The sequence below is a fragment of the Neofelis nebulosa genome, chromosome 14, assembly GCF_028018385.1.
Source record: "Neofelis nebulosa isolate mNeoNeb1 chromosome 14, mNeoNeb1.pri, whole genome shotgun sequence".
In the NCBI taxonomy this organism is placed as follows: Eukaryota; Metazoa; Chordata; class Mammalia; order Carnivora; family Felidae; genus Neofelis; species Neofelis nebulosa.
The window spans coordinates 44,970,720-44,990,288 of record NC_080795.1 but is presented as its reverse complement, the minus strand read 5'-3'; the positions used below and the strand labels follow the sequence as shown (position 1 = coordinate 44,990,288).

General features: G+C 36.7%; 1 protein-coding gene and 1 long non-coding RNA gene across 2 annotated transcripts in view; one reads left to right on the top strand and one right to left on the bottom strand.

Annotated features, from left to right (window-relative positions):
• STK3 (serine/threonine kinase 3) overlaps positions 1-19,569 on the top strand; it is a 285,970-nt gene that overhangs the window by 18,201 nt on the left and 248,200 nt on the right. The window contains 1 exon segment of the mRNA XM_058698688.1: positions 16,718-16,798. Coding sequence (XP_058554671.1) covers positions 16,718-16,798 — 81 coding nt within the window.
• LOC131494364 (uncharacterized) overlaps positions 1-19,569 on the bottom strand; it is a 48,957-nt gene that overhangs the window by 1,336 nt on the left and 28,052 nt on the right. Inside the window, exons 2-3 of the long non-coding RNA XR_009253344.1 lie at positions 15,348-15,486; positions 4,902-5,123 (exon numbers count right to left, since the gene is read on the bottom strand). This is a non-coding gene — a long non-coding RNA (uncharacterized LOC131494364). The remainder of the gene's footprint in view (positions 1-4,901; positions 5,124-15,347; positions 15,487-19,569) is intronic.

The following is a 19,569-nucleotide window of genomic DNA, read 5'->3' as shown; positions in this document are numbered from 1 at the left end:
TTCAGTAATAGAATTTTATTGCAAACATACTCAGGAAATGTGCACCGTGTGGCATGGGAAGCTGCCTAGTCAGCTGCTTGTTCCATGTGATCTTCAGTATCTCTAATACTGGCTTGTGGAATAGGCTCTATTAATAAAGGGAATAGCAGCTTAGAGTCTCTTGGAAGAATGAAATGAGTTCCTGTGACCTTTGTCATCTTTGTTCATGTAACATTTACACTTTCTGTAATCTAAGGTTTAATTGGGCCATCTTGCAACCATGAAATTTGGAACGTCCCTAACGGCCTGAATTTCAGCCCTTGTATGGTTGCTTTGGCTTCTGGATCAACTTCTAGATATATGTACTTTTTTTTTTTTTTTTTAATTTTTTTTTTCAACGTTTTTTATTTATTTTTGGGACAGAGAGAGACAGAGCATGAACGGGGGAGGGGCAGAGAGAGAGGGAGACACAGAATCGGAAACAGGCTCCAGGCTCCGAGCCATCAGCCCAGAGCCTGACGCGGGGCTCAAACTCACGGACCGCGAGATCGTGACCTGGCTGAAGTCGGACGCTTAACCAACTGCGCCACCCAGGCGCCCTGTACTTTTTTTTTTTAAAGTTTATTTATTTATTTTGAGAGAGAGAGAGAGTGAGTGGGCGCACAGAAGCAGCAGAGGGGCAGAGAGAGAGAGAGAGAGAGGGGATGAGAGAGAGAATCCCAAGCGGGCTCCACACTGACAGTGCTTACTGACAGCCCACCAACGTGAGGCTTGAACTCCCGAACCACGAGATGGTGACCTGAGCAGAAATCAAGAGTCAGTCGCTTAACTGACTGAGCCACCCAGGCTTAGTATGTACTTTTTATTGCTGGGATAGTAAAGATGATTTACTTTACATGCTGCTGAAGTGAGCACATAGTAAAGCTGATTTGATTTGAAGTAGCATGTGTTGAACCATAACAATTGATACAGGAACGTAGGTTTTTCTCTATAAGCGTGCTGAGTGACAGGCGTTTTGAAGTTCCATAAGGTTTATAGTAGCAGATTTTGGGTTTATTTATTTATTTATTTTTATTAAAAAAAATTTTTTTTAATGCTTCTTGAATTTTGAGCGAGAGACACAGAGGGTGAGCAGGGGAGGGGCAGAGAGAGAGGGAGACACAGAATCCAAAGCAGGCTTCAGGCTCTGAGCTGACAGCACAGAGCCCGACACAGGGCTCAGACTCCCAAACTGTGAGATCATGACCTGAGCCAAAGTGGTTGCTTAACCAGCTGAGCCACTCAGGCACTCCTATTCATTTATTTATTGAACCAAAGTTTATTAAACAGTAGGATGTGAGATTCTGTTTTAAGGACTTACTGGAGATATGAAGCTAGATGAGACATGATCCCTATCTTCATGGAGTTCCCATTTTAGCTCTTTAGTAATAAGCTCATACAATAAATAAATAGTAAAGGGAATAATGACTCAGTGTACTAAGTGCTCTGGGACCATAGTTACCAGTGGGATTAGTTCTCTGTTTCGGTGGGTAGGGATGGTGGTAGAGGAGTTTGCTATCTCTGCAAACTTCCCAGAGAAGACTTTTGAGTATATCTTTAACAAAGTGGTTAACTGACAGGCAGAGAAAAGGGGGAAGATCACGTAAGAGAGAATGGACATAGGAAGGGTATGACCTTTATATCTTGCATCATGTACAAATAACTATACAGTATCTGCTTTTTATAGTACAGTGATTATATGATTTAAAAAAAATGTGTGATGTGCAAATTCAGGACCCTTAAGGAATAGTCAGTCCACTGTGGCTTCAGTGCAGGTTATGGAAATTAGGTGATTGAGAGGATCAGTTAGATCCTCTTTTTTTACCTTGTTTGTAATGAGAAATGATTCTCCTTTCAGAATTTCTCTTGAATTTGTTCTTTCCTGTCATTTCCACTGTTAACTTTTAAGCCCAGATCCTTGTCACCACACTTCTGGATTGCAAGAAACAAAACCATCCCTTAGTTTTAAAGCTTTTTTAGTTCTTTTCTCCATTATGGAATTTGGCTTGTAGGACATTTAGAAGAATGGGAAGAAATCTCTGGAAGAAGACTATGTTGTTTATCTTACACAGTTAGCAGTATTCCACCATTGCCATAATCACCATAATGTACTTCAGAATTTCATCTCTTTGGCTCCTCTGTACCAAATTTCCTAAACTGTAATTTAAATTGTTATTTACCTAGATCATCTATCATCTCATATAATATGATATGGTGATTTGGAATCTAAGAAGCACAAAACAAGCTAAAAGTTTATCTGTTTAATCTCTTGAGTGCGTAGTATATAGCATTGGGAGAAACAAACTGCTAAATCCTTTCTAGCAGATCATAGTTTAGTGGCTGTACTAGTGCGTCTTAGAGTAGAAATGACGAGTTGATTTGAAGGTGAGAAATTCCTGGGAACACTTACAAAAGAATATCCCCTTTAAAAAATGAGATTGATATATGGTACTTGATGTAGTAATAGATGGAAATTAACGAGCATGCTTTGGTATTTGCTAGCTTCCTAATGGGAAGAGGCTCTGTGCTGTATCGTGGACAGACATTGGTCTGATTTTGTTTTGCTGTTTATTAACCTAGTAACTGGGGAGGTTACTTAACACCTAGTTTTCTTACTTATAAACTGAGAATATTTTAGTAACTACCATAGAGATTGTTACAGAGATTAAATGAGAAAATGCATGTTAAGCACTCAGCACAGGGCCAATAAAAACCCTAATAAATGTTAACTACCTGTATTATTCTCTTTCATTTAGCTCTTATGTATCTGTCTTTCATACTATCTTAGGAGCTCTGAGTTGTCAAAGGCTTTATCTTAATTTTCTTTGTATTATCCCAGCATGTAGTTTATTGTCTACAAATTCAGTAAGTGTATATTAAGTGAATATAAATGGATGGATTTTTTAAATCTAGTTTTATCTGTTTTTTGTACCCAGGTTGAAGATTCATTTTAGAACATTTAGTTCTTGTAAAGATTGTATTTCCTAAGCAGTTGCAAAATTCACTCACAAGAATAAGACTGATTAACAGATATTGTTTTTAGTAGTTCTTATTGTCTAGGTCAGTTTATTAATTCAGCCTATAGAAGAGGCCTTTCTTTTCAGTGTATAAAATGACTTTATGAAATGCATTTCATGAAACAGTGAGTCATGTGGAAAAATTTTAGTTTTTTTACAAGATACAATTTTTTAAGGTTTCTCCCAATTACGTAAAAAAAAAAAAAAATGTTTATTTTAGAAACCTTATGAAACAAAAGCATAGAGGAGAGCCACTTCCCAAAATCAAACCTTGTTGCTTGGAATCCTAAAATATTTACATGCAAATATTTGAATTCCTATTATGTCCTAGGCAGTTTTTAGTGCTGGGGATATAGCCGTGAACAGAACAGAGTCTGCTGGTAGTTTGGTGCCAGTATGTGTGTGTGTCTGCACATATGCAGGTACATCTGCATTTATTATTATATTTTTTTTAACGTTTATTTATTTTTGAGACAGAGAGAGAGAGCATGAACGGGGGAGGGTCAGAGAGAGAGGGAGACACAGAATCCAAAACAGGCTCCAGGCTCTGAGCGGTCAGCACAGAGCATGACGCGGAGCTCGAACTCACGGACCCGCGAGATCATGACCTGAGCCGAAGTCGGCCGCTTAACCGACTGAGCCACCCAGGCGCCCCAAGGTACATCTGCATTTAAAAGAAAACCTGAAAATGATTTAATTATGTGCGCATTAGGTTGTGTTCTGCCCTTTTTTCTTTTAGCAATATTGCTCACTTGTTTCATGTCAGTGAGTTTTCTACAGCGTGATTTATAGTGGCTACTTGATAATCTCATGAAGAGATATTCCTTAATTAATATAGGTTGAGACATTTAATTTACTTCTAAATTTTGGCATAATTTACAACAAATACACACTTTTTGTTTCCATTTATCTAAGATCAATCACAGTTGATTTACTTCTTACCATTTACTCTTGAAACATAGTTTTGTACAGAAAAGAGAGTAAACCTCTGTGTTCCCGTCACTCAGTTTGAACATTTTTTAACATCTGGCCAATCTTGCATAATTTATATTTCCGTACACACACCCTACCCTTTAATAATTTGAAATAATCTCAGGTATCATATCATAGCATTCTTAACTATTTCACTATGCATCTCTAAAAGATAAGAATATTAAACAATATATCACCATAATACCATTATCTGAGGTGTAATTTTAATTGTACCTTATTCTTGAAATGATAAAATATTGAGGGGAATTTGTAGAAAACTGAGACTAGTCTATCTAGAATGATTCCCCCACCCTCCCATTGAAGGTGTAGAAAACTTTGTATTGGGATCTTGGAAAAAATATTAACAGAAATTCTTACATTGAACAGGAAACACAAAAGTGAGATAAATAAGCTTATGGATGGGGGCAAGGTTGAAATGGGCATATAAATACTCGGTTACTGGAGAAATTGGTTATAGCTAAAAAAAAAAAAGAGGAATTCTAATGTTTGAAAACACTGTGAGAGAAGACTCTTTTTCTTCATGGTATTAGCAATGTCAGTATAATAGATGATGTTTTCTCCTGCTTTATGAGATGGAAAGTCAAGTGGCAGGAAAGCCAGATTATATTAGCCACTTACTTGCTTTTTGTTTTTTTAAACTAAAACACTTGACAATTTTATTTTCACATTTCATAATACAAATGAAAATTGCTTTTTTTTTTTTTTTGGTCCCTCTGCTCCCCTATGAAAACTATTCTCTCTTTGATAGGAAGGGGGAGCAAGCCTTCCCTGTCATGCTGCTAGAAAACACCCAGAATCACAGCACCATGATCTCTTGGTGAAGTAGAACAAGTGATATAAGATGGGTATAAAGAGGTTCCTGTCTCTCCTTACCTGTCTGCTTGAGTCATTCCTGGCTGAGTGGGCACCATGATGGGACGGTGGGAAGTCATCAGCGGGGGCCCAGGCGTCACTGGCACGTGGCCTCTGGTGCGCCACCTCATTCCAGGAGGTCCCGCTGGCATTGTCCCAGGAGGAAGAGGGCCCATCATTGGCATCATGGGAGGGCCCCCATGTGGGGTGAGGAGGGCCCAGGAGACTGTGGGATCACTGCCCCTGCAGGAGGAGGAACAGAGAATGGAGTAGGAGCTATCCTCCCTTGTTGAAATACATGGTTGTTTTCTCGATCAGGTTCTGAACCTGCTCTTCTATCCATTCCTGATAGCAGTCTCTCACATTCTCTTTGTGTTTCTTACTGCTGCGGTACGTCTTTTTCTCAGATGGAGATTTGTGGGTGAGGTATGTGTTGCAGCGGTCACAATAAAACTTAGGTCTGTTACTTTGCAGCCTGGTGGCCGCTCCATCCCACACCACCTGGAAAGGACTGCCACTTACTTGTTTTAAAAAGACAATTCTGGGATATGTCTGCTTAAGTGTGCAATAAACCCTATCTATCACGTTCCATGAGAGAAATATCTTGTGGGTGGTTTGTTCTTCACAGAATTCCCTAGCACCTGGGAGGGCGTATGTTCTAAAGACACTCACTAAGAATTTTTTTGGATATCTGATTAAATACATGTAATTATAATGAAATTCTGAGGTGTTAAAAACCACATGTCAAGTATAGAGGAAATTACACTCATGACGTTGTGTTTACCGAGGCAATAGAATAGGAAAATGTGTTTATGTGTGTGTGTGTATATATATTTTAATTTTTTTTTTAATGTTTATTTTTGAGAGACAGAGACAGAGCTTGAGCAGGGGAGGGGCAGAGAGAGAGGGAGATAGAGAATCTGAAGCAGGCTCCAGGCTCCGTGTCGTTAGCACAGAGCCTGACGTGGGGCTCAAACCCACAAACTGTGAGATCATGACCTGAGCCAGAGTTGGATGCTCAACCAACTGGGCCACCCAGGCACCCCAATGTGTATATATATTTTAAATTGGCTTTTAATTATGAGTTTTTTTAAAGTAGGCTTCACCCTAGGTGTGAGGCTTGAACTCATGACCCTGGGTGACTGAGCCACCCAGCCGACCCTCAGTATGAGTTTTTTAAGCTGTAAGGGTTTTCAAAGCAGACAATATAAAAGTTATTTAAAATTAAACCATAATTGAAATGATTCGTTTTCATTTAAAACACCAGAAAGGGAAAGGAAATAAAGACAAACGACATAAACCAGGAATTGTTTATGAAAATAAATCATGTGTTTTCACTTGACAGACACCCTAGAGACCATCTTTTTGCTTAAGTTACATTAGTGACATTTCACTTATTCAACATGTTGAGAAAATGAGACCTGCGGACTAATAGAAAATTCTCATTGAGTTAATCAAATTACTGGATACGTTTTAGAGGACCTATGACTTGTTTGTTTAAAGTGAGCCAGATTATGAGCCTGCTTTGAAGAAAACTTTCATAACTTCTGAAGAAGTATGTAGTGGTTAGATTACCTTTTGGTTTAGTATTAAAGAGATTTGTTAGTATAAGGCTGTCTCCCTCACTATATCATGTGCATGGCTCACTTGAGCCACTGATGCTTGCTTACCCATGAAGGACACGAAGCACCCTTGCTTTCTGAGGTATAATAGTGAATATTTTGAAAATTTAAGAGACTGACTTCTCTTTCTGGTAGGGATATAGTCTTTGGTTCATGGTATCTACTTTGCTCTTTTCCCCTGCTCATTAGCCCCTTCCTATTTTTCTTTGTTTCTTACCTGGTCCATATCTTCAGCTGTTCTTTTGCCCCTATCTTTAACTCCTTTGTCTCATTGTTCTTATGTGGCATGTGTCTGGCACAATGTCAGATTTCGCTGTTTGCTTTCTCCTTGCCTGCTTTAAGACCTGTGAGCAATGGGGCGTCTGGGTGGCTCAGTTGGTTAAGTGTCCGACTTTGGCTCAGGTCATGATCTCACAGTTCGTGAGTTCGAACCCCACATCAGGCTGTCTGCTGTCACTACAGAGCTCGCTTCGGATCCTGTCTCTCTCTCTCTGCCCCTCCCCTGCTCACGCACTCTCTCTGTCTCTCTCAAAAAAAAAAAAAAAAAAAAAAAAAAGACTTGTGAGCAGTGCTGAAGAAAATATGAAACTTCGAAGATTGCCATTTTAAATTGATGGTCTCTAACAAGGCCTCAGCAAGGCCTCAACAAGGCCTGTAGTGCTATCTAGTAATCCTATTAAACTTCATGAGATTTTTTTGTTTTGTTTTGGTTTTCCACTCTGGCTATTTCAAATATAGTTTTATATTCTCAAATCTCAGACTTTAACTTCCTCACTCACAGCAGATGAATATCCCTCTGACTTCCTAAAGCAAATAGAAGTCAGTATATGAGAGCTCCCTTAACTTTCTACCATTTACTGTTTAAGTCTGCCTATCATATCCTCCTATTATGAGAGAGGTGTCTGCAGCCCTTTGAGGTTAAAGCAGTCCCATCCACATGTGCTTTCCATCTCATTCTTCCACCCTTTTCAGGGACGTGCTTTAGTAGTTATGTCTTGTTCTCACTTGTATTTTCAATTTTCCTTTATTTTACTAATTCATTCAAAATATCATTTACCCCTTTTCAAGCATTTCTAATGGTTTTTGTTTGTTTGTTTGGCTTTATGTTCCTTCTCAAACTCATGTCTCCAGTCACTTATCCTTTCCAGAAACTTCCAAGTGGACTGTGATCCATAATTGTTGTCTCTACCTCTTCACTTTATTCTGTTGTCTCAAAACATTGCAGTTTGGTTTCTGCCTTTACCACTCCACTAAATTGCTCTTGCTGTAATCACCAATAATTTCCTTACAACTTTTTTGGGTAAATGTTATAGAGATATAATTTGCATAATATAAGGTTCACTCTTTTAGTTTGGCTTTTTTTTGGTTCAGCAATAGTCATTTTGAGATTTGTTCAAGATCTTGAATGTAGTAGTTTGTTAGGTTTTATTATTATTATTATTATTATTATTATGAGTATTATTCCAGTGTATGGATTTACCATAGTTTGTTTATTCATCTGCTAATTGATGGACATTTGGAATTTTTTTTAAAGTAGGTTTTATGCCCTGCTTGGAGCCCAGTGTGGGGCTTGAACTCACGACCCTGAGATCAAGACCTGAGCTGAGATCAAGAGTTAGGACACTTAACCGACTGAGCCACTCAGGGACCTCTGGAATTTTTTTTTCTTCCAGGTTTTGATTTTGAATAAGGCCGCTATGAGTTTTTGTGTACAAGTCTTTGGTGGACGTAGGTTCTTAAATACGTAGGAATAGAATTGCTGGTTTGTATAAGTGTGTGCCTAAAAGTTTATAACAACTGCTAACCTGTTTTTTGAATTGACTAATTTTTCATTTCCAATATCAATGTATGAGAGAGATCCCCTTGTTCCATATCCTTATTAATACTTGTTATTGTCTTTATAATTTTAGCCCTTTTTGTGGGTGGTATTATTTTATTGTAGTTTTATTTTTCATTTCCCTCATGACGCAATGTGCTTATTAGCCATTTGTATATTTTTTGTGAAATGTTTGCACGTATTTTTTGCCATTTTTATCTTTGGGTTTTTGTTGTACTATTGATAAAAATTCCTGTATCACATTTTTTTTCCCCCAGAGCCACTTCTACTAGGTAATTTTATATCAGTGTTTGCATGTGTGTGTTTGTGTCTTGGATTCAAGTGAAAGTAGTACATCACCCCCAAAAGCAAGGAAAGCGACCCTTCGTCAAAAGATGAAATAGTCAGCCAAACCAAAATCAGAGATGATCCAGATGTTGGAACTGTCATACAGGGACTTTGAAATTACAGTGATTGCTATGTTAAAAGTATCTGGTGAAAGGTGGACAACACCAGTGAAGAGTCAGGAGAATTCACCAGAGCAATGGAAATTATTGGGGAAAAAAAGGTAAATAAAGATACGAGAAATAAAAGACACGAAATAAAGAACTTAAATTGGTTGATAGTATTGTTTGTCTTGTATATCCTTACTGATATTTTGTAAACTTATTGTGTAAATTACTGAGAGAGGAGTGTCAAAATCTCCAGTGATTATTATTTTGGATTTGTACTTTTCTCCTTTCAATTCTTTCAGTTTTTGTTCCATGGTTTTATAGCTATGTTTTAGGGTGCTTACATGTGTAGGGTTCTGTCTTCTTGACAAATTGATCCTTTTGTCATTATGAAATATCCTTCTTTATCTCTGGTGGCATTAATTTCTCTGCAGTCTTCTTTGCCTGATATTAATACAGCCACTTTAGCTTTGTTTTGATTAGTTTCTCATGGTATGTATTTTCCCTCCTTTTATTTAATGTCTTTGTGTGAGTTTTTTTGTAGATAGGATGTAGTTGGATCTTGCCTTTTTATTTATTTTTTTTTTTAAATTTTTTTTTTTCAATGTTTTTTATTTATTTTTGGGACAGAGAGACACAGAGCATGAACGGGGGAGGGGCAGAGAGAGAGGGAGACACAGAATTGGAAACAGGCTCCAGGCTCCGAGCTGTCAGCACAGAGCCCGACGCGGGGCTCGAACTCACAGACGCGAGATCGTGACCTGGCTGAAGTCGGCCGCTTAACCGACTGCGCCACCCAGGCGCCCCTGCCTTTTTAATCCAGTCTCACAATCTCTCTTTTAATTGAGTGATTTGACTCCATATATATTTAATGTAACTAACCAATAGAATTTTGTTAACTGCATTTTTCTCCAGTTTTTTTTCTTAATACTTGCTCAAGGGATTATAGTATGTGTCTTTATTATAACCAATTTTGGGTTGACTTAATTCTGGTAAAATATAGCAAGTTTGCTTCAATATAGCTCCATTTCTTTTCCCTTTGTTTTATTATGTGTAGTGTGTGTGTGTGTGTGTGTGTGTGTGTGTGCGTGTGTGTATAATACCTCAGAATGTTACTTCAGTGATACAATACTATAATTATTGATTCAAACAGTCTTTTGTTTTTTAAGATAAATTGATCTTTTATGTTTATGCAAATATTTACCATTTCCTTTAATCCAGAAGTTCTTTTATTATTTCTTGTAGAGAAGCTCTCCTAGCAAGAGATTCTTTCAGTTTTTGTTTATCTGGGGATGTCCTTATTTGCCCTTCATTTTTGGAAGAGGAATTTGTTGGATTTAGAATTTTTTCAGCACTTTGAGTGTTTCCTTTCACTGTATTCTGACTGGCATGGTTTGTGATGAGAAGTCAGCTGTTACTCATATTCTTCTTGTTCTGCTGTTCATGATGAGTCATTTTCAGTTGTCTTTTGGCAGTTTGACTACGGTGTGCCTAGCTGTGGATCTTTTTGTGTTTATCCTACTTGGGGTTTGTTTACCTCTTGGATGTGTACATTAATGCTTTTTAAACCTTAATTTTTCAAATTTGGGAAGTTTTCAGCTACTGTTTTTTCAAATAATTGTTTCTGCCCCTTAGTCTCTCTTTTCTCCTGAGACTCCCCATTACATGTGTGTTGCTATGTTGTATGTATCACCAGTCTCTGAGACTCTATGTCTTCATCTTCTCTCTCTCTCTTTTATTCAGATATCTGAAAGTCTATTGATTCTTTCATCTTTTTTTTTGATTCTTTCATCTTTTATCTCAGATATGCTGTTGAGTTCTTCTAGTATATTTTTATGAGAGATTTATTTTTCAAGTCTAAATTTGACATTTGTATTAGTTTCTATTTGTCTATTGAGATTCTCTGTTGAGTCATTTTCAAGATATTTTTCTTTAATTTCTTGAACACAGATTCATCTTTTTAAGCATATCTAAAATAACCAATTTGAAACCTTTTTCTTATATATTCAATATCTAGGTCCACTGTAAATCATTTTTCTTCTTTTTTAAAAATTTTAAAAATTTTATTTATTTTTGAGAGAGAGACAGAGTGTAAGTAGAGGAGGGGCAGAGAGAGAGGGAGACACGGAATCTGAAGCAGGCTCCAGGCTCTGATCTGTCACCACAGAGCCCGAAGTGGGGCCCGAACTCACGAACTGTTTGATCACTACTTGATCTGAAGTCTGACGCTTAACTGACTGAGCCACCCAGGCACCCCTGTAAATCATTTTCTATGACTGTTTTCTTTTCTGCTGATTGCTCTTTATTGACTGCTTCCTGAATATGCTTTCCTGTTTCTTTGTATGTTTCATAATCTTTTTGTTGTTGTTGTTGTTTTGTTTAAAACTAGACTTTTAAAATAATACACTGTGGACACTCTAGTTTCTCTCCTTTTTCCTCCAGTTTTTTTTTTTTTCTTTTTATACCACCTTGGAGTTAAACTGTGGCATTTATCTTCTTGCAGTATTTGGCTATTAATGCCTCTGCTCATTTTTTAATTTTTAATTTTCTAGCCAGGATTATTTGAAATTGCCTCTTTTCTACATAACTTAGTGATCAGCCAGTGACTTGGGCAGAGGTTGTGCTTAAACACCTTGAACCTTTATGCCTTCTACTCTCTGCTGATATAGCTGTGTATGTATTGGGGGAGGGCATTCAAAGCTGTAGCTAGTTTTCAAGTCTTTTTTGGCTTTTACTTTTCATGGGTTTTTGTTGGGTCTCCTATGCTTGTGTGCATATTTTTCTAGTCAGCCATGATATATGGAGAACTCATCTCACCCTTTCATTTTCAGATTCTTCCTGTTAAATTTCTGGCTAGTTTGTTGTTTACCCAAGCTTGAATGTCAAAGCTGTGGGTTTGACAATTTGTTTATTATTAGGCTTACCATCTTTAGTTGACAAAACTGCCAGTTTTTGATTCATGTCCCAAATTGAGCCCATTTTTTTCTGGCAGCAAAGTTGCTACTTTTCATAGTCAACCTTGTCCTAGTAAAACTATAGTTCTTGCTACTGATGGAATTGGGGGACAGGTGATGGTAACAGCCCTAGGCTGGAAGGCCACACAGTCTTTCTGTTGTTACTCAAAGCCATTGCAAGGTTTTAAGAATAAATGCTTTTCAATATGTTGGCTGCTTTTGTTTCAATTTTTCGAGTCATAAACTGGTTGATTTTGACAACTTGTTCAGTGTTTTTGTTTGAGGAGCATATGTCAGCCTCTTCACACTATCATATCCAAAAGTAGGGGGATTTCCTGATATATTTTAGTTTAAATCTACAGTCTTTCCATTTTTCTCTGTCACAATCTGTTCTTTTTTCCTTCCCTACCCCCCCCCCCCCCCGCCCTGTCCCCAACTCATGCCTTTTTGGATAGAGTAATTTTTATTCCATTTTATCTCCACTATTGATGAATTAGTGGTACCTCATTGCTTTCCTTTTTTTTTTTTTTTTTTTTTAATTTTTTAATGTTTATTTTTGAGAGACAAAGACAGAGCATGAACAGGGGAGGGTCAGAGAGAGAGGGAGACACAGAATCTGAAACAGGCTCCAGGCTCTGAGCTGTCAGCACAGAGCCTGATGTGGGGCCCGAACTCACGAACTGTGAGATCACGACCTAAGCTGAAGTCTGACGCCTAACTGACTGAGCCACCCAGGCGCCCCTCGTTGCTTTCTATTCTTAGTGATTCCTCGAAGGTTTACAATATGAATCTTTAACTTATCAAAAATCTTTCTTCAAATACTTAAAAAAAATTTTTTTTTAATGTTTATTTAAGAGACAGAAACAGAGCATGAGTGGGGGAAGGACAGAGAGAGGAGACACAGAATCCTAAGTAGGCTCCAGGCTCTGAGCTGTCAGCACAGAGAGCACGGTGCAGGGCTCGAACTCACGAAGAGCAAGATCATGACCTGAGCTGAAGTCAGACGCTTAACCGACTGAGCCACCCAGGCACTCCTTTCTTCAAATACTTTTATACCACTTCACACATCATGTGAGGCCCTTGTAAGAGTACATTTCTTTTTCATCTCTCTTCCTTTGTGCTGCTTTGTACTATATTTTACTTGTACATATGTTATTTAACCCCATGTTAGTTGTTATTTTTGGTTTAAACAGTTATGTTTTAAATAAATGAACAAATGGAGAAGTTTTTCTTTTTTTTCTGTTTTTCTAAGTCACTAAGACCTTGTGTTTATTTTTTGTTTATTTAGTTTAGATGTTTATTTTGAGGAAGAGAGCATGCACATGCATGTAGGGGAGGAACACAGAAAGAGACAGAATCCCAAGCAGACTCCCTTCTGTCAGCATAGAGCCTGATGTGGGGCTTGCACTCACGAACCATGAGATCATGACCTGAGCTGAAACTGAGAGTGTGATGCTCAACCAATTGAACCACTCAAGTGCCCCATAAGACCTCTTTTTTAAAGCTGTGGTAAAACAAACAAACAAACAAACAAACAAACACCCAAAACATTAAATTTATTATCTTAAGAAATTTTTAAGTTCGGTAGTATTAAGTATATTCATAATGTTGTTCAACAGATATCTGGAACTTTGCTACCTTGCAACACTGCGACTCTGTACCCACTAAACATGAATTCTACTTCCTCTTTACCCCCAGCTCTTGGCAACCACCTTTCCAGTTTTGTTTTTATAATTTTGACTGATATGTCATGTGAGTGGAATTATGCAGTATTTGTCCTTTTGTGACTGGCTTATTTCACTTAATGTGATGTCCTCAAGGTTCATCCATGTTGTAGGTTTCATTCTTTTTTTTTTCTTAATGTTTATTTATTTTGAGAGAGAGAGAGAGAGAGAGAGAGAGAGAGCAAGTGGGGGAGGGGCAGAGAGAGAGAGAATCCCAAGCAGGCTGTGCACTATTAGTGTGGAGCCCAACGTGGGGCTCAGACTCATGAACTGAACTGTGAGATCATGACCTGAGCTGAAATCAAGAGTCCAACACTTAACTGACTGAGCCATCCAGGTGCCCCAGGACAGTTTTCATTCTTTGAAAGTTGCATACTATTCCATTGTATGCCTATACCATACTTTGGTTGTCTTTTCATCTGTTGATGGACATTTGGTTGTTTCCACCTCTTGGCTATTTAGAATAATGCTGTAAGCATGGGGTACACAGATACTTCTTTAAAATGCTGCTTTGAGTTCTTTTGTATATGTACCCAGAAGTGGGATCAACGGATTATGTTGTAGTTCTATTTTTAATTTTTTGAGGAATCTTCATATTGTTTTCCATAATGGCTGCACCACTTTACATTCCCACCAACAGTGCACAAGAGTTCCAATTTCTTCACATCCTCATTATTGTTATTTTATGTTATTTTTAATAGTTTTAGTTTGAGTGTTTTTATCATGAAAGGATATTGAATTTTGCTAAATACTTTCTCTGCATCACTGGAGATGATCATGTGATTTTTGCACTTAATTTTAAACAAATGATTGCATTTCATTTGTTGAACCATTATTACATTACAGGTGTAAATTCCACTTGTTCATGGTGTATAATTCTTTTAATGTGCTGTGAATTTGGTTTGTTAGTATTTTGTTGAGGATTATTGTATCAGTATTTAAGGATATTGGTCTGTAGTTTTCATGCTGTATCTTTATGTGGTTTTGGTTCATAGTAATGCTGGCCTTTCAGAATAAATTTGGAAGTGTTCTTTACTCTTTAGTTTTTTGGAAGAGTTTGAGGAGTGTTGGTGTTAATTCTTCCTTAGATGTTTGATAGAATTCTCCAGTGAAGCCCTTTAGTCCTGGGCTTTTCTTTGTTGAGAGATTTTTTATTACTCCTTCAATCTTCTTAGTATTTACACGTCCACTGAGAATATTTATTTTTTCAGGATTCAGTCTTGATAGATTGTGTATTTCTAAGAATTTAACCATTTCTTCTACATTATCTGATTTGTTGGTGTATAATTATTCGTAGTATTTTCCTATAATTGTTTTTATTTCTGTGAGCATGAGTTTTGGTGTCCCCTCTTTCATTTCTAATTTTGGTTGTTTGAGTCTTCTCTCTCTCTCCCTATCCCTCTCTCTTTCTCTTTCTCTCTCTCTCTTTTAAGTCTAGCTTTGTTTGTCTAGGGTTTATTAATTTTGTTGGTCTTTTCAAAAAACAAACTTTGGGTTTTTGTCTTGGTCTGTTTAGGCTGCTACAAATACCACAGACCAGGTAGCTTATAAACAACAGATTTGTTTCTCATAGTTCTGGAAACTTGGAAGTCCAAGATCAAGGTGCCAGAATGGTCACATTCAGGTGAAAGCTTGCTTTCTTTTTCATAGTGAGCACTTTGTGTGTCCTAAAATGGAGGAAGGGATCTGAAGCAGGCACAGAGCCTGATGTGGGACTCGAACTGTGAGATTGTGACCTGAGCCTGATTCTGATTATCCTTTGATAATGTTTTGATTACCATTTCAATATTGTTACTACTAATTGGTCTGTTCAGATTTTCTATATGGGAAGTGATAGTTTTTAAAAAAGAGTTCCTTAACATGGTTTACAAAGCTTTTTTAAAATTTGACTTTGCTTACCTCTACATCCTGTTCACTTTTTCTTTATTCATACTGAATTATTTTAGTTCTTCATACATGACATTTCATTCATACTGAATTAACCTTGTTCCATCAAATTCGCCATGAATAATCCTTCTCACCTCTTGTTTCCAGATATCTGCATGTGCCGTATATATAGATGATTTTTAAAGAAGGCAAAACAAAACAAGAACACATTTCATTATGGCAATGTGGCAGTCAGATAGAGTAGAAAACTAAAACCTCATAAGTGAAGTCAAAATACAATTGAAAATATTTGAAACCTAAACAAAGGCAAGTTTACCTTGTATATAGATAAGAAAAAGACCAAAAAACTTGAAGAGAAATGAACAAAGGAAATGAATAGATGGTCTAGTTTCATAATGATGTTAAAAGATACTCAGTTTCACTCAAAATAAGAGAAATACAAATTAAATCTATTCTGAGTGACACGTTTTCAGCTAACATATTGACTGAAACCCAGATATATAGTTAAATACTTTGTTGGTGAAATTGTGGGGGAAGAGTCTCTCTCATATATTACTGGTAGGATAATAAATTGGTGCAAGCTCCCTGGAGGGCAGTTTGCTAGTATCTATCACTATACGTATATATTTATATAACATATAGTAGATAAAACGTAAAATGTAATCAATAACCTTAATAATTGCTATGTAGTTGTTACTATAGTGATTATATTGTATTATTTGTTATCAAATATGATTATGCTTATAGTACAGATACTTGTTCAATACATATGCTTCTATATTTTTTTGCGTGTGTATGTATGTGTATATGTATTCTCTGGATCTTACAGTTTCACTTCTGGGAATTTATCCTACAGATGCAGTGGAACATGTGTGAACTGACTTATGTATACATTTATCCAGTGCAGTGTTGTTTATAATAGCAAAAGGAAACCTAGATATTCATAAAAAAGTGATTTGTAAGAGATGCTACATCTTTGCAATAGTGTAGGATGTAAATGTAAAAAAGAATGAATGGGGATGCTTTCTATGTACTTGTGTTGTAGATTCTCCAATATAGGCTACATGTTGTTAAATGAAAACAGCAAAGTTATAACAGTGTGGGTAGAAAGAGTGTGTATAAAATGCTATCTTATGTGTTAAAAAGGGTGAGAAGTAAAAATATATGTTCATATTTGTATAAAGATTTCATAAGAAGCTAATAAAAGTAGTCATTTGAGGTGTTCTGGGAAGATTAGGAATAGGGATTGAAACGAGACTATTTGCCTCATGTTTTTTATATTGTTTTATTTTTGAACTATCTGAATAGATTACCTCTTAAAAATGAAATTAAAAATTTTATAAAAAGTCTTAAAATATTTCTCTTTCTCTTTTTTTCATCAGTAAGCTAAAAAAGCTGAGTGAAGACAGTCTGACTAAGCAGCCTGAAGAAGTTTTTGATGTATTAGAGAAACTTGGAGAAGGGTAAGTACAAAAAATATGAAAGTAGCATTAGGTAATGACAGAAAATTATAAATTACTATATGATATTAATCTTTCACTAGAATATATTTTATTGAATAGAAGTAGTATAGAGAGAACACACTTCAACATAATAAAGGCCATGACACGCCCATGGCATACATCATACTCAGTGGTGAAAAACTAAAAGCTTTTCTTCTAAGATCAGGTACAAGACATGGATGAACACTCTCACCACTTTTATTTAACACAGAACAGGAAGTCCTAGCGAGAGCAATTAGGAAAGAAAAAGAAATAAAAATATCCAAATGAAATAGGAAGAGATAAAATTGTTTCTATTTGCACATGACATGATATTATATAGAAGAACTCAGAGTCCACCCAAAATTTGTTAGAATTAATAAAATAATTATAAATGAATTATAATTATATCGGAAAGAAGGAAACGCCGAGGAAAAATTTAACCAAGGAGGTGAAAGATCTGTTTATTGAAAGCTGTAATACATTGATGCAAGAAATTGAAGACAAAAAGATATTTTGTGCTCATAGACCGGGAGAATTCATATTGTTAAGATGTTCATACTACCCAAAGCAATCCACAGATCCATTGCAGTCCCTAACAAAATACCAATGGTATTTTTCACAGAAATAGAACAAACTGTTGTACAATTTGTTTGGAACTACAGAAAACCCTGAATAGCTAAAGCAATTATGAGAATAAAGAATTAATCTGGAGGCATCATGCTCCCTGATTTCAAACAATATTACAAAACTGTTGTAATCCGGGGTGCCTTGGTGGCTCTGTTGTTTAAGTGTCCAACTTCGGCTCAGGCCGTGATCTCATGGATTGTGAGTTTGAGCCCTGCATCAGGCTGTCTGCTGTCAGCACAGAGCTTGCTTTGGATCCTCTGTGCCCCTCTCTCTGCCTCTCCCCTGCTCACATGCTCTGTCTCTCTCAAAAGTAAATAAACATTAAAAAAAAACCTGTAAGGGGGCGCCTGGGTGGCTCAGTCGGTTGAGCGTCCGACTTCGGCTCAGGTCACGATCTCATGGTTCGTGGGTTCGAGCCCCGCGTCGGGCTCTGTGCTGACAGCTCAGAGCCTGGAGCTTGTTTCAGATTCTGTGTCTCCCTCTCTCTCTGACCCTCCCCCACTCATGCTCTGTCTCTCTCTGTCTCAAAAATAAATAAACATTAAAAAAAAAATTAAAAAAAAAAACCTGTAGTAATAAAAATATTATGGTATTGGTATAAAAACAGTTTAATGAAGCAATATAGAGAACTCAGAAACAAACCCATGCATATATAATCAGTTAATTTATGACAAAGGAGCCAAGAATATACAATGGGGAAAGGAGAATTTCTTTAATAAATGATGTTGGAAAACTGGACACCCACATGCAAAAGAATGAAACTGGGCTTCTGTCTTATACTCAAAAATCAACTCAAAATGGATTAAAGACTTGAATGTAAAACCTGAAACTTAAACTCCTAGAAGAAAACATGGGCAGTAAACTCCTTGACGTTGGTCTTGACATGACATTTTGGATTTGACACCCAAAGAAAAGGTAACAGAGGCAAAAATGAAACAAGTAAGCGGGACTATGTCAAACTAAAAAATGTCTGCAGTGGAAGGAAACCATTGATAAAATGAAAAAGCAACCTGTAGAATAGGAGAAAATATTTGCAAGTAATATATCTGATAAGGGGTTAACATCCAAAACATATAAAGAACTCATACATCTCAATAGCAAAAAACCTGAACATTTTAATTAAAAAATGGATAGAGGATCTGAATAGATGTTTTTCCAAAGAAGACATCCAGATGGTCAGCACGTGCAAGAAAAGATGCTCAGCATCATGAATCATCAGGGAAATGTAAATCATAACCACAATAAGCTATCACCTCACACTTGTTAAAATGGCTATTACCAAAAAGACAAGAAATAACAAGTATTGGTGAGAATGTGGGGAACAGGGAACTGCTGTGCCCTGTTGGTGGGAATGAACATTGGTGCAGCCACTATAGAAAACAATATAGAGGTTCTTCAAAATATTAAAAATAGAACTACCATATGATCCAGCAGTCTCTCTTCTGGGTATATATATGTGAAGGAAGCAAAATCATCATCTTGAAGAGATACCTGCATCTTCATGTTCAATGCACCATTATTTACAACAGCCAAGACATAGAAACAATGTAAGTGTCCCATTGATGGTTGTATGGGTAAAGAAAATACAGTATATACAGATGGGTAAAGAAAATGTGGTATATATGGATGGTCCCCAATTTACCTGGTTTGACTTATGATGGTGCAAAAGTGATATGCATTCAGTAGAAACCATATATCAAATTTTGAATTTTGATCTTTTCCTGGGCTAATGATATGTAGTATCATAACCTTTCTTATGTTGGTAGGCGGCAGAAGTAAGCCACAATTCTTATTCAGCCATGCAGTCATGAAGGTAAACAATTAATACACTTACAACCATTTTGTACTCATACCACCATTCTGTTTTTTACTTACAGCATAGTATTCAACAAATTACATGAGATATTCAACACTTTATTACAAAACGAGCTTTGTGTTAGATGATTTTGCCCAACTGTAGGTTAACGTAAGTGTTCTGAGCACATTTAGGATAGGTTAGGCTAAGCTGTGATGTCTGGTAGGTTAAACATATTAAATGCATTTTCGTCTTAAGATATTTGAACTTACTATGGATTTATCAGGACATAGCTGCCATATAAGTCAAGGAAGATTCATGTATATAA